Here is a 12,437-nt window from a genome sequence, read left to right on the forward strand (position 1 = left end):
CTCGGAATCCCGGTCGCAACCTAGGCTATCCTGGAGAGTTCGAGTCCCGATCTCCCCACTTTAGTCCCGCGACCTTAAGCAAGTGGCTCTGTCTTTCGGAACTTTAGTTTCCTGGAAAAAAGCAAAGAGTAATGCCTGCTGTGTATTGTGCCAGGCACTGTTTTATAGGTTCTTTATGGGATTATTTCGTTTAAATTTCACGGTTATATCTTTAGGTAGGAATTATTTTATCAACACACACACGCTATAGAAAATAATAATAATAAAAAAGAAAGGCCCAGAGAGGTGAAGAAACGTGCTCAAGATCACACAGCAAGGAAGTGAAGACGGGTGCTAGATTCAAACTCAGGCCCAATAAACAACAGTAAAAGTTAGTACGTGTATGATGCTTATGCGACGCCAGATTTTATGCTAAGCATTTAACTCATTTAATTTTCATCACAACTCAAAAACGAACGTTTAAAAAAATGTTGCCCATTTTGCCGACGAGGAAAGGGTTTGCTATGTGAGAGCCTACTCTGTACATTTTCAAGGCATTCTGCCCTTTAATCTTTGCTCTGTCTTGGAAGTTAGGAGTCTTTTTTAACAGGTAAAGACGGTGAAGCCCAGAGAGTTTAAGTAACTTGTCAACAGCATGTGGTCCTACGGGGATTCAAACGCGGTAAATCTGATTTCAGAGCCTGAGTGATTCCTGCAGGGTCCCCTGAAATGATGTGTTTTACAGAAGCCAGCACACAGGAGACGATCAGGAGGTATTGGATTTCTCCGCTTACCGCCCCTCCTCTGAGCCTCACTTTCCTCATCAGGGAAATGGGGCTAGTGACGGGTCTCCCCCCGGCCCTCCCGCCCCGCTCCAAGGGAAGACGCAGTGATTAAGTCCACCGCACACTTTCAGCGCTTTTCGCCGTGCCTTTTGATCCTAACTGTCCACTGTAGTCAACCATCACTGATTGACTGAATTCTGTCACATGATCTGCCCGCCTACTTTGCCAACATGTCGGCGCCCAGGTCCTAATCCGGGAAGCGTGCACCGAGACCAGTTCGATTTTCGGTGTCTCGAGAGACGGTGAGAAGGGCCTGGGAGACGCGAGGAGGGATCCGGACCATGGGTGGACCCGCTCGAGAGCTTCTGGCTTCTCAGGGACAATTCTCCAAAGATGGGGGGTGGTGTCAGTTTACCGAGGTCCCGGGGTCTCTTTAGTCCCTACTTTACAGTTGTGTAGGCCACTCGCCCCGGGAACGCAGCTATCTGATGCTTTGGCTATTCCCTCCTCTACCCTTCCAACCAGGATTGGCGGGCAGAGGCGCGCGCGGATGTCCCGTGCGAGGACCGTTCTGTGGCTAAGCCCGACTCTCCGCTCCGTCCTCAGTCTCTACAGAGCCCGGTTTATGGAGGGGCAGTCCCAAGGGCCGCCGAATCCAGCAGCCATGGAGAATGGCACCGAGCCGAACAGAGAAGAGCGCCCACCTGGGTTTCAGGAGACGACGATCACCGAGGGGGCAGCCAAGATCGTCTTTCCCAGCGCCAACGAAGTTTTCTACAACCCAGTGCAAGAGTTCAACCGGGACCTAACGTGAGCAGGGACCCGGGGTCAGCTTGGCAGAGGGCAGTGGGTCTGAGATTGAGGGGTGTGAGCTGACTCTCCGTCTCCCGCAGATGCGCTGTGATCACGGAATTTGCTCGTATTCAGCTTGCGGCCAAAGGAATCCAGAGTGAGTGAAGGTCCAGGCTCCTGATGGGCAGGGGTATCACACAGAGCTCTCTCGGTGCCCCGCCCCTTCTGTCCCTGACCTTCCAGAAAGGCTCCAGCCTTACATAGCAGGTCCTGGGCTCAGCTCCTTAGCCTGTCTCCAGAGACGATTTTCTTCCCTGCATTTTCTGTATACTGACGAGTTCGTGCATGCTCAGTTGCTCAGTCGTGTCCAACTCTTTGCGACCCCATGGACTGTCCAGGCTCCTCTGTCCATGGGATTTCCCAGGCAAGAATACTGGAGTAGGTTGCCATTTCCTGCTCCAGGGGATCTTCCCCACCCAGAGATTGAACCTTTATCCCTTGCGTCTCCTGCTTTGCAGGTGGATTCTTGGCTGCTGAGCCACCTGGGAAGCACGTGCTGAAGAGTAGGGGGAGGTTTCTCAGAGGGCGCGTTGATATCCCCTGACTTGTGCTTCTGGGTGGCTGCAGTCAAGGTGCCAGGTGAGAAGGATGTGCAAAAGGTGGTCGTGGACTTGTCAGAGCCAAAGGAGGACAAGCCTGAACCGAAAGAGGGTGCAAACTTGGCCCTGGAAGACCAGCCTCGAACAGCCGCTGTGGGGGAGATCTGTGAGGTGGGGCCTGAACAGAGGAGGCAGCAACCCTGGAGTCTAGTGGGTGATGAAGGAAGGAAGGATCCTGGAGGGGAAGGGCTAGAGGAGGTGGGCGGTGGGGGCTCCTTGAGGGGTAGGGGATCCAGCAGAGGATGGCGGTGTGGATGTGAATGGGGCTCTGCTTACTCCAACAGGAAGGCCTGAAAGTGCTGGAAGGCCTGGCAGCCTCCGGCTTACGTTCCATTCGCTTTGCTCGAGAGGTGCCTGGTCTCCGATTTGTGGTTGCCAATGATGCCTCTGCCCGAGCTGTGGCTCTTATGCGCCGTAACGTGCAGCTCAACGAAGTGGCCCACCTGGTACAGCCCAGCCAGGCAGATGCCCGGTAGGTGCTGGGCATAGAGTGCTGGCCACTGGAACAAAGTCACCTGGGGTCACATCCTGGCTGTGTCATATTCTTGCTCTATGACCTTGAGGGAGTGACTGTAGCCTCTCTGAGCCTGTTTCCTTGTCTGTGAAACAAGGACAGTAGTTTTATTGGGGTTGGTGTATTGATTATAGTTTGTGCTCACAGGTGGATATAAATACCATTATGGACTCCATTTCAGACTTAACTTCCTGCACTTTTAAAAAATATTTATTTATTTTTATTTATTTATTTGGCTGCCCTGGGTCTTAGTTGCGGCACCCAGGATTCTCCATCTCCGTTGCGACATGCGAACTCTTAGTTGCAGCATGTGGAGTCTAGTTCCCTGATCAGGGATGGAAACCGGGCCCCCTGCATTTGTGAGCGTGAAGTCTTAGCCACTGGACCACCAGGGAAGTCCCAACTTCTTGCACTTTTATTCAGTCAAGTGAACCAGCGTATATCCAGTGCCCGTCACCATTCTAACTGTCAGGACCGCATCGGTAAACAATACAGACAAAACCCCTGACCTTGTGGAGTTGATAATGCAAGGATCAGCAAACTACAGCCTGCCAGGCCCACAGCCTGTTTGTGTGTGTGTGTGTGTGTGTGTGTTTTTTAATGGCCTGCTATCTAAGAATGTCTTTCACATTTTTAAAGGTTTAGAAAAAGAAGAATATGTGACAGACCACATGTGGCTCACAAAGCCTAAAATATTTACTACCTGACGGTTTACAGAAAATAAATGAATTAAAAATATTTGCTGGGGACTTCCCGGGCTGTCCAGTGGTTAAGACTCTTTGCTTCCACTGCAGGGGCTCAGGTTCCATCCTTGGTTGGGGAACTAAGATCCCACATGGTTTTCTGACCATATTAGAATCTAATAGGAAGCACAGATGATGGCAAATAAGTAAACTGTGTAGTGGTGAGAAGTGCTGGAGGCAGCGGGGAAATCCAGGGTATAAAGGGTGGAGGAAGGGAGGGAGGGTTGCTGTTACAAATAACTTAGTCAGTAGAATTTACATTTTCTCACCTGCAGAGAACAACAATTAGTTTCAAATCTGTGGAAGATTGTTGAATTAATACATCTATAAACTGCCTGAAATGGTGTCAGTTATATATGTGCTATGGGCTTCCCAGGTGGCTCAGGGGTAAAGAACCTGCCTGCCAGTGTAAGAGACTTGGGTGCGATCCCTGATTTGGGAAGATCCCCTGGAGGAGGAAATGACAACCCACTCCACTATTCTTGCCTGGAGAATCCCATGGACAGAGGAGTCTGGTGGGCTACCGTCCATAGGGTCACCAGGAGTCGGATACAACTGAGTGTGCACACACACGTATATGTGCTACATCAGTATTGACTAGCTTTTTTTTGGGCCACACCAGTTGGCAGGTAGGATCTTAGTTCCCTGACCAGGGATCAAACCCGTGGCCCCTACAGTGAACGCGTGGAGTCAGTCCAAACCACTGGACCACCAGGGAACTCTCAGTATTGGCTATTATTATTGCCATTGTTAGATGAGTAGCAGATCCAAGGAGGAAAAGTTAAGACAGTTAGCAAGTGGCTGAGCCAGGATCTGAACCTGGGCAGCTGGCCTCCCAAGTCCAGGCCCAAACCATCACATGGCGTGAGTGTGGGGCTGTGGAGGGGTCCCTGGGGCAAGGGGCTCAGGATCTGCCCTCTTGCTCCCAGGATGCTGATGTACCAGCACCAGAAGGCGTCGGAGCGGTTTGACGTCATCGACCTCGACCCTTACGGCAGCCCCGCCTCTTTCCTGGACGCCGCCGTGCAGGCTGTGAGTGAAGGAGGTGAGGCCAGCCTGCTGCGGGGGACCGTGCGCAGTAGGGCTTGGGGCGTTACCGAGTCTTCACTGCTCCGTCCCTCCCTACAGGGCTGCTGTGCGTCACCTGCACAGACATGGCGGTCCTGGCGGGGAACAGCGGGGAGACCTGCTACAGCAAATACGGGGCCATGGCCCTCAAGAGCCGGGCCTGCCACGAGATGGTGAGAGGCCGCCGGGCTCGCCTCCCCGCCCCCCAGACCTGCTCAGCTTCCTCCAGGCAGCCAGAGGCAGATCCATCCCCAGACGCTGACCACAAACGTGTTCTTTTTTTATATATATGAAGTTTATTTATTTTTGTTTATTTATCCTTGGCTGGGTTGGGGCTTCATCGCTGCACGGGCTTTCCTCTAGTGGCGGCAAGCGGGCGGCTACTCCCTAGTTGCGGCGCACCGCCTTCTCTTACTGCGGAGCATGGGCTCTAGAGCTCCTGGGCTCGAGCACAGGCTCGCTACTTGTGACGCGCAGGTTTATTTGCTCCGAGTCATGTGGGATCTTCCTGAATTGGGGATGGAATCCATGTCTCTTGCCTTGGCAGTTGGATTCTTTACCACTGAGCCATCTGGGAATCCCGACAAGCGCGTTATTTATTATTATCTTAAAAAAAATGTTTTTTATTTATGTATTTAGCTGTGCCAGGTCTTAGTTGCTTAGTTGAGGCATGTGAACTCTTAGTTGCTGCGTGTGGGATCTAGTTCCCCCACCAGGGATTGAACCCAGGCGCCCTGCACTGGGAACGTGGAGTCTTAGCCACTGGACCACTAGGGAAGTCCTGACATGCGTGTTTTTAACGAGCATAATTCTTGAGAGCATGGCTGCAAATTGGTTGGGGGTGGTGGTGGTGGAGAAGTTTTGCCTAGGATAAGAGTGGGTGATTACATTCTCCTTTTTCTTCCTTTTTATTATTATTTTTTTTAGTATTTGTTTAAATTTGGCTGCACTGGTCTTAGTTTCGGCATGTGGGATCTAGTTCCTTGACCAGGGATCGAACCTGGTCCCCCTGCATTGGGAGTGTGGAGTCTTAGCCACTGGACCACCAGGAAAGTTCCACATTATTCTTTCTAGTATTCTCTATTTCAACAACCGCCGTCTGTTGTTTTTTTTTTGCCACGCCTTGTGGCTTGCAGGATCTTGTTTTCCCGACCAGGGATTGAAGCTTGGGCCGCGGCAGTGGAAGCCCTAAACGTTAGACCACTGGGGAGCTCCAGTGGTCAGTGTTCTTTTTAAAGGCAGTTTTTCCGGTTTTGTGTTTGGCTCTGAGTTCAGGTCCTAGTTTTGCTGGTGGCTTTGGACAAGTGACTTCACCTTTTCTGGGCCTCTGTTTTTGCATCTGTGAAATGGGTGTGATGGTGGCCCAGAGCCCATGGTTTGCTGAGGAGATTCAAGAAGGCAAGGCTGGCCGTGTCAAGGGGGTGGAAAAGGAGGGCTCCTGTCCTTGGTCTTCAGGAGCCCTGCTGTCAGGCCAGCCTGGGAAGTGCTACCCCCTTGCTGTGTCAGCCTCACTGCAGCCTTGGGCCGCATCACCCAGCACGGGGCATACATCCAGTGTTAACTGGAAGCCGTTTGGTTAACGGGTCTGTGCTTTCTTTCCTTGGGCTTCCCTGGTGACTCAGTGGTAAAGAATCCACCTGCCATACAGGAGCCACAGGAGACTCGGGTTTGATCCCTGGGTCCAGAAGAGCCCCTGGAGAAAGCCATGGCAACCCACTCCACTATTCTTGCCTGGAGAGTCCCATGGACAGAGGAGCCTGGTGGGCTAGTCCATAGGGTCACAGAGAGTCAAGAATGAGTGAAGCAACTTAGCACGCACGCGTGCTTTCTTTCCTTAATCGTTTAGTGTCCCCAGTAGGGCCAGAAAGAGACACACTGGTGTGATTTTACAGATGGGGAAGCTGAGGCTCTCCCTTGCCAAGGGTCACTCAGCGCTGGGCTCAGAATGTGACGAGCCGGTCCTGCCTCTGTACCTGTGAGCCCCTGGTGTGGCTCCGTGTAGGGAAGGTGGCAGTAAGGGCAGGGCTGATGGCTGGCACCCGTCCCCCACACCAGGCCCTGAGGACTGTCCTGCACAGCCTGGATCTCCGTGCCAACTGCTACCAGCGCTTCGTGGTGCCACTGCTCAGCATCAGCGCTGACTTCTATGTACGGGTTTTCGTTCGTGTCTTCACTGGCCAGGCCAAGGTCAAGGCCTCAGCCAGGTAGTCTGGGGCAAAGAGGAGTGATGGATGGAAAGAGGCAAAAGGGTCTTTCCCAAGGTTGGTTGGTGGGTGGGCGGGGTGGGAGGGGTGGACATGGTCCTGCCTTGGGGAAATGTTGGGGGGTTCCCAAAGGGAGCCCAGTCAGTCTGAGGGAGGAGCTGGGATGTGACTGTGCTAGGAAGCGGCGGCTGCCCTTGTCCCCCACAGCAAGCAGGCGCTGGTGTTCCAGTGCGTGGGCTGCGGGGCCTTCCACCTGCAGCGCCTTGGCAAAGCATCAGCAGCCTCCGGTGGCCGGTGAGCAAGGGTGAGCTGGAGGGGAAGGGGACAGCCCAGCCAAAGTTGCCCCCTGACCCCAACCTTACCCCTCTTTGAGCAGGCTCAAGTTCTCTGCAGCCTGTGGTCCCCCCGTGGCCCCTGAGTGCGAGCACTGTGGGCAGCGACACCAGGTGGGGCGAGGCGGGTCGGTGGGGAGCATTTGAAGGCGGAGGGCCTGGCGTTCTTGCTCCCTGCTCATCCAGCCCCTGTGTGTTCGCAGCTCGGTGGCCCCATGTGGGCAGAGCCCCTCCATGACCTGGAATTCGTGGGCCGTGTCCTCGAGGCTGTGAGCGCCAACCCTGGCCGCTTCCACACTGCAGAGCGGATCCGAGGAGTGCTGAGTGTCATCACGGAGGTGGAGACCGGGGACTGTGAGCAGAAGGGGGACAGCCATCCGTCCCCGATGGGCCCCACACCTATCCCATGGCCCTGTTACAGGAGCTCCCGGACGTGCCTCTCTACTACACGCTGGACCAGCTGAGCAGCACCATGCACTGCAACACGCCCAGCCTCCTGCAGCTGCGGTGAGGCCGGGCCTGGGCTGGAGCCTGTGCCTGACCCCCAGGGTGCCCATGGGCGAGTCGGGCCCCTCTTGGGCCAGAGTCCCCTGGAAAGTAGAGATCAAACATAAAGCAGGTCTAGGGCACGAGGGCTGAGACCAGTTCTTAGAAGCCATGAGCCCTGGCCAGGGGGGATGTTAGGATCTTGCGGTTAGGGTGGCTGGCATCATGCAGGCGGTGCAGTCACCGGCAGATATACAGCCATGCGAGCCCATGAAACTAGGCTCACGGCCCCACACGTGGGTCAGCACTGACTTTCGGGTCCGGCCCTCCCCCTCGCCATCCCTCCTGGTCCCCAGGTCGGCCCTCCTCCACGCCGGCTTCCGGGTCTCCCTCTCCCACGCCTGTAAGAATGCCGTGAAGACAGACGCCCCCTCCTCGGCCGTCTGGGACATCATGCGGTGCTGGGTGAGGCCCGGCCTAACCAGGTGGGATAGGGGAGGCAGGGGGTGGTCAGTGCCAGTGCCCTGACCTCTGACCTTTGCCTCCCAGGAGAAGGAGTATCCAGTGAAACGGGAGCGCCTGTCAGAGAGCAGCCCAGCCTTCCGCATTCTCAGGGTGGAGCCCAGGTACGGGCATGGTTACGGCTGCCTACAGGCTCAGGGAGTAGACAGCCCAGACACTTCCCGTCATAGACACATGCTCATTTTTCAAGTGAGCTCTGGAGTCCATCCACTCTCTGCACCCCGTTCTGTCCTCTCCCTCCTCTGGCCCCAGTTCTGCTCGTCTGGACCAACGCAGTCCCCATCCCCCTGGTCCCCCAGCTCCTCCCCCGTCATCAGCTCTTTCCCAGACAGCAGCCAGAGGGCACCTGTGAGCACAAGTCAGATCCTGGCCCTCCTCTGCTCAGAGCCCTCTGTGGCTCCCACCTGACCCAGTGGAAACAGTTGTGGCTGCAGGCCCTGTAATGTTTTCCCATCACTTCCCTGCTCTGGCCCCCTACCCCCGCTCCTCCACCCTGGCCTCCTCACTCAAACTTGGCAGGCCCAGCCTCTGCAGGGCTGTTCCTTGTGCCTGAGTGCTGCCTTAGGCCCCCCGACGGCTCTTCCCAAACTTTCTTCCTGTGTCCCTGTTGCCCTGTTCTCACCGCACTCCTTCCCAGACTCCCCGTTGCTCTACCCTGCTCCCTTATGTCCTCACATGATATAATTTGCTAGTTTCTTCCTTTATTCTTTTGGCTGTGTGGGGTCTTCATTGCTGTGCATGGGTATTTTCTAGTTGGAGTGAGTGGGGGCTACTCCCTGGTTGTGCTGCTTGGGCTTCTCATTGTGGTGGCCTTTCCTGTTGTGGCTCTAGGTGCACAGGCTTCAGTAGTTGGAGCATACAGGCTTAGTTGCTTCATGGCATGTGGGATCTTCCCGGACCAGGGATTGAACCACGTGCCCTGCATTGGCAGGCGAATTCTTAACCCCTGGAGCACCAAGGAAGCCCAGTTGTCTGACTTCTGACTTGCCTCCTTGCTCATCTATCTTAGGCATTAGAATGTCAGCTTTACTGGCGGCAGATTTGAGGCCCACTGTAGGCACTTGATAAATGTTTATTAAATAAATGATAGAAACCCTACACCTGCAGACAGTTTTCCCAAGGTGCCTCGAGCTGCACCGAGGCGGGCAGGCAGCCTAGGTGGTGTGTGCCCAGTCGCCTGGCAGATGCCTTTCAGCCCCCACTCCCATTTCCCTAGGCTGCAGGCCAACTTCACCATCCGGGACGATGCCAACCCCAGCTCCCGCCAGCGAGGACTCAAGCGCTTCCAGGCCAACCCTGAGGCCAACTGGGGTCCCCGGCCCCGTGCCCGGCCAGGGTGAGCGAGAGTAGGGTGAATGAAGGTGGGGCTTAGCTGGGGGGGAGTGGGCACAAAGGCCGATGGAGCCTCCCCTCGTCTCCCTACACAGAGGCAAGGCAGCAGGAGAAACTGTGGAAGAGAGACGTAGGCTGCTCCAAAATAAGCGAAAGGAGCCGGTGGAGGACCCGGCTGAGCGGGCCGCCTGGCTCAAGACATTTCCCTGCAAGAGGTTCAAGAAGGTGAGGTGCCCCCCACCCCTCAACCGAACCACCCATGGGTTCTCCTCCCGGCCACAGGACTGGGGCAGTGGGCTAGCAGGGCTGGGGGAGGTGGGACTAGGCAAGTGGGTGGGAGTGAGCTCCCTATCCAGGGAAGGAACCCAGTGGAGGCTGCTGTGCTTCAGAACCGGGTTCATTCACACCCATTGTATTCCTACCAGGGCACCTGTCAACAGGGGGACCAGTGCTGCTACTCACATAGCCCCCCCTCACCCAAGGCCACTGCTGAAGCCACCCCCACTGACTGTCCAGAGGCCCCCAGTCAGAACCCCGCTGAGCCTGGGGCTGCTACTGGTCCAGGCATAGAGTGAGCTAATAAAGGCGTTTTCACTTTCCCCCGACTGTCATTTGTCTGAATGGGGAGGCTGCCTGGGGTTTCTCTGTCCATCTACCTAAGGGGCTCTGTTCATCTCTTCAGCTCCTTATCTGAGGGCTGTTTCTCTGCCCATCTGTTTTATTGAGTTTATTTAAATATGTTATTTATTTGGCTGCACTGGGTCTTAGTTGCAGCATGCAAGATCTAGTTCCTTGACCAGGGATCTCAAACTGGGATGCCCTGCACTGGGAGCTCAGAGCCTTAGCCACTGGACCACCAGGGAAGTCCCTCTGTCCATCTATTTTAACCCCCTTGGTGAGCTCTGTGCATCTGGCATGTTGGTCCCTGCCTGATGAGGTGTTGTCAGTGTTTCTAACTGGAGTGTTCTGTCTGTATTAGGGAGGTAGGGAGTTAACGGTTGCCTGCAAGGCGCTTTTGTTTGTTTAGTCCCTAAATCGAGTCCAACTCTTCTGCAACCCCTTGGACTGTAGCCCACCAGGCTCCTCTGTCCATGAGATTCTCCAGGCAAGAACAGTGGAGTCGGTTGCCATTTCCTTCTCTAGGGGATCTTCCTGACCCAGGGATGGAACCCGAGTCTCCCGCACTGCAGGCGGCTTCTTTACCGCGGAGCCACCCATTTGCTGGCGCCTGCGATTCCCAAGGTGGCCACGGGGCGGCAGCCGTGCGCTCACGCCCGCGGGGGCCTTTACCCTCTTCCCCTTCTTCCCATCCTCCAAGCGTGGGCGCGCCCCCAGTACTCAGACCTGTCCTCTAGGCACTGCGCCCGCATATGGGCTCGCGCCCCAGTGTCTCCTCCTCCTCGCCGCCTGGTTTCTCTGGCCCAGCTGCCCCTGAGGGCCCCAGTGGCGGAAACCGGACCGGAACCAGGCGCCTCCTGCATCCGCTCCAGACCAGGTGCTTCCTGCCCTGTGGCCCCTTGGGCTTGCACACTGAGGCACCCAGCAGCCTGTGGCAACCCTTTCCCCGCCAGAGCCGGGGAGGGTGGCAGCATTAAGGAGAGGACGGGCAGAATCCCCACCCTGCCACGTGGTAGCTGTGGGACCGTGCAGGCACCCCTTTCTGGCATCATATCGTCTGTACAATGACCCTAAACCTATTCCAGAGCCCAGAGTTAACTCAAACATTCGGAACTGTACTCTGGCTTCCCTGGACAGGAGGATGGTTGTCTGTGGGGTTCTGGGTTTCACTTGATTCCTGAGTGTGAGCCTGCTTGGTGATTCAGTTGCGTCTGACTCTTTGCCACCCCCATGGACTTGCAGCCTGCCAGGCTCCTCTGTCCACGGGATTTCCCAGGCAAGAAGATTGGAGTGGGTTGCTGTTTCCTTCTCCCAGGGATATCTTTCTGACCCAGGGATTGAACCTGTGTCTCCTGCATTGGCAGGGGCCTGCCTGGGCACTCCTGGGCACAGGGCAAAGCGTGACTGACCCAGGTGGGAGCACGGCCAGGGTGGTTACAGGGTCGTACCTTGAACTTCATCATCATTCCAAGATATTCACCCAATGTCCACCCTGAAGTGGCCCACACTGCCAGACAAAGGCCGGGGGCCTCTCAGCTGGGGCCATATGAGCCTGTGGGGAGAGGCCCCGGATGGTGGGGCCCTGGTGGGCGCGCCTATCAGGAGGTTCGGCCACCAGCACTGGCCGCGCCTCCCCAGCTGTGGTATTTTCCTTTCACCCTCCTGGCCCTGGTGTGCGATGTGGAGGGTGCACCGCGGGCCCAAGACACAGGCCCCGGCTGGACACCCAGGGCCAGACTGTCAACACTGCCCTGCAGTCATTGCAGGGTGGGGTTGGCAGAAGAGCAGGGAGGCACTCTTATAGAAAGAGGAACCGGGCAGGCTGAGGAGGAGAAGCGGGCCCCTGGGTCACGAGGCCCCAGCAGGGCCGGAAAGGACTCTCCACCCCCATCAGCATGGGACAAGGGGTATTCAAAGCTGGAGGACAGACCCAAGTAACAAAGGGACTGCCTCGTTTCCGCCTCAGTTTCCCCTCTGCATGCAACTGGGCACCTCACTCCCAAGGGTGTGTGCTGGAGCAGGGATCCTGCAGTGCCTGGGAGACAGAAGGTGAGGCCTTGAGGGTGACAGGCGGTCCTGCCTGAGCCGGTGGGGGGCGGGGCCAGGAGGCCCGCTCTGGGGGGATCCCCGCCTGCCGGGTTTCCTCCGGGGTCAGCCCGGCTCCTTATCAGGCGCGGCCAGGCAGCCAGGCCCTTATCTGCACTGGCCCAGCATCCTCCAGCCGCTGCACCAGGGGTGAGAGGGAGGAAACCGGGCCGCCAGGGGCGGGGAGAGGGTGGGCGGCCTAGAGCTGCTCACTTTCCCTGGAGGGACCTGCCCTGTTGCCGCCACTGCTTCTGCCGCGGTGGCCCTTGGGAGCCAAGGAAGAGGGGCGGCCCGACGCCACAGCCCGGACGGGGCGGC

The 12,437-nt window shown here is 56.4% G+C and overlaps 1 protein-coding gene across 2 annotated transcripts; it reads left to right on the forward strand.

Moving 5' to 3' along the window:
- Nucleotides 1–968: 968 nt before the first annotated feature.
- On the forward strand, nt 969–10,010 carry TRMT1 (tRNA methyltransferase 1). Of its 2 annotated transcripts, none has more exons than XM_052643043.1 (17): nt 969–1,066; nt 1,290–1,574; nt 1,658–1,713; nt 2,184–2,326; nt 2,500–2,687; nt 4,402–4,517; nt 4,601–4,713; nt 6,596–6,744; nt 6,952–7,038; nt 7,121–7,190; nt 7,280–7,414; nt 7,498–7,583; nt 7,919–8,027; nt 8,112–8,188; nt 9,301–9,420; nt 9,512–9,641; nt 9,842–10,010. In XM_052643043.1, the coding sequence occupies exons 1-17, from the start codon at nt 969–971 to the stop codon at nt 9,989–9,991; spliced, it is 2,112 nt and encodes a 703-aa protein (XP_052499003.1). In that variant the 3' UTR covers nt 9,992–10,010. The 2 variants fall into 2 exon arrangements, with proteins under 2 accessions (XP_052499003.1, XP_052499004.1); XM_052643044.1 differs by having other exon boundaries at nt 993–1,066; nt 1,371–1,574.
- Nucleotides 10,011–12,437: the final 2,427 nt, after the last annotated feature.

This window comes from Budorcas taxicolor, chromosome 7 (assembly GCF_023091745.1).
Source record: "Budorcas taxicolor isolate Tak-1 chromosome 7, Takin1.1, whole genome shotgun sequence".
NCBI classification, from domain to species: domain Eukaryota; kingdom Metazoa; phylum Chordata; class Mammalia; order Artiodactyla; family Bovidae; genus Budorcas; species Budorcas taxicolor.

Coding starts and splice junctions, on each gene's coding strand:
- TRMT1 (XM_052643043.1), top strand. CDS start 969: ATGATCTGCCCGCCTACTTTGCCAACATGTCGGCGCCCAGGTCCTAAT. Junction 7,039..7,120: donor TCAGCAGCCTCCGGTGGCCG/GTGAGCAAGGGT, acceptor CTCTTTGAGCAG/GCTCAAGTTCTCTGCAGCCT. Junction 9,642..9,841: donor CCTGCAAGAGGTTCAAGAAG/GTGAGGTGCCCC, acceptor TATTCCTACCAG/GGCACCTGTCAACAGGGGGA.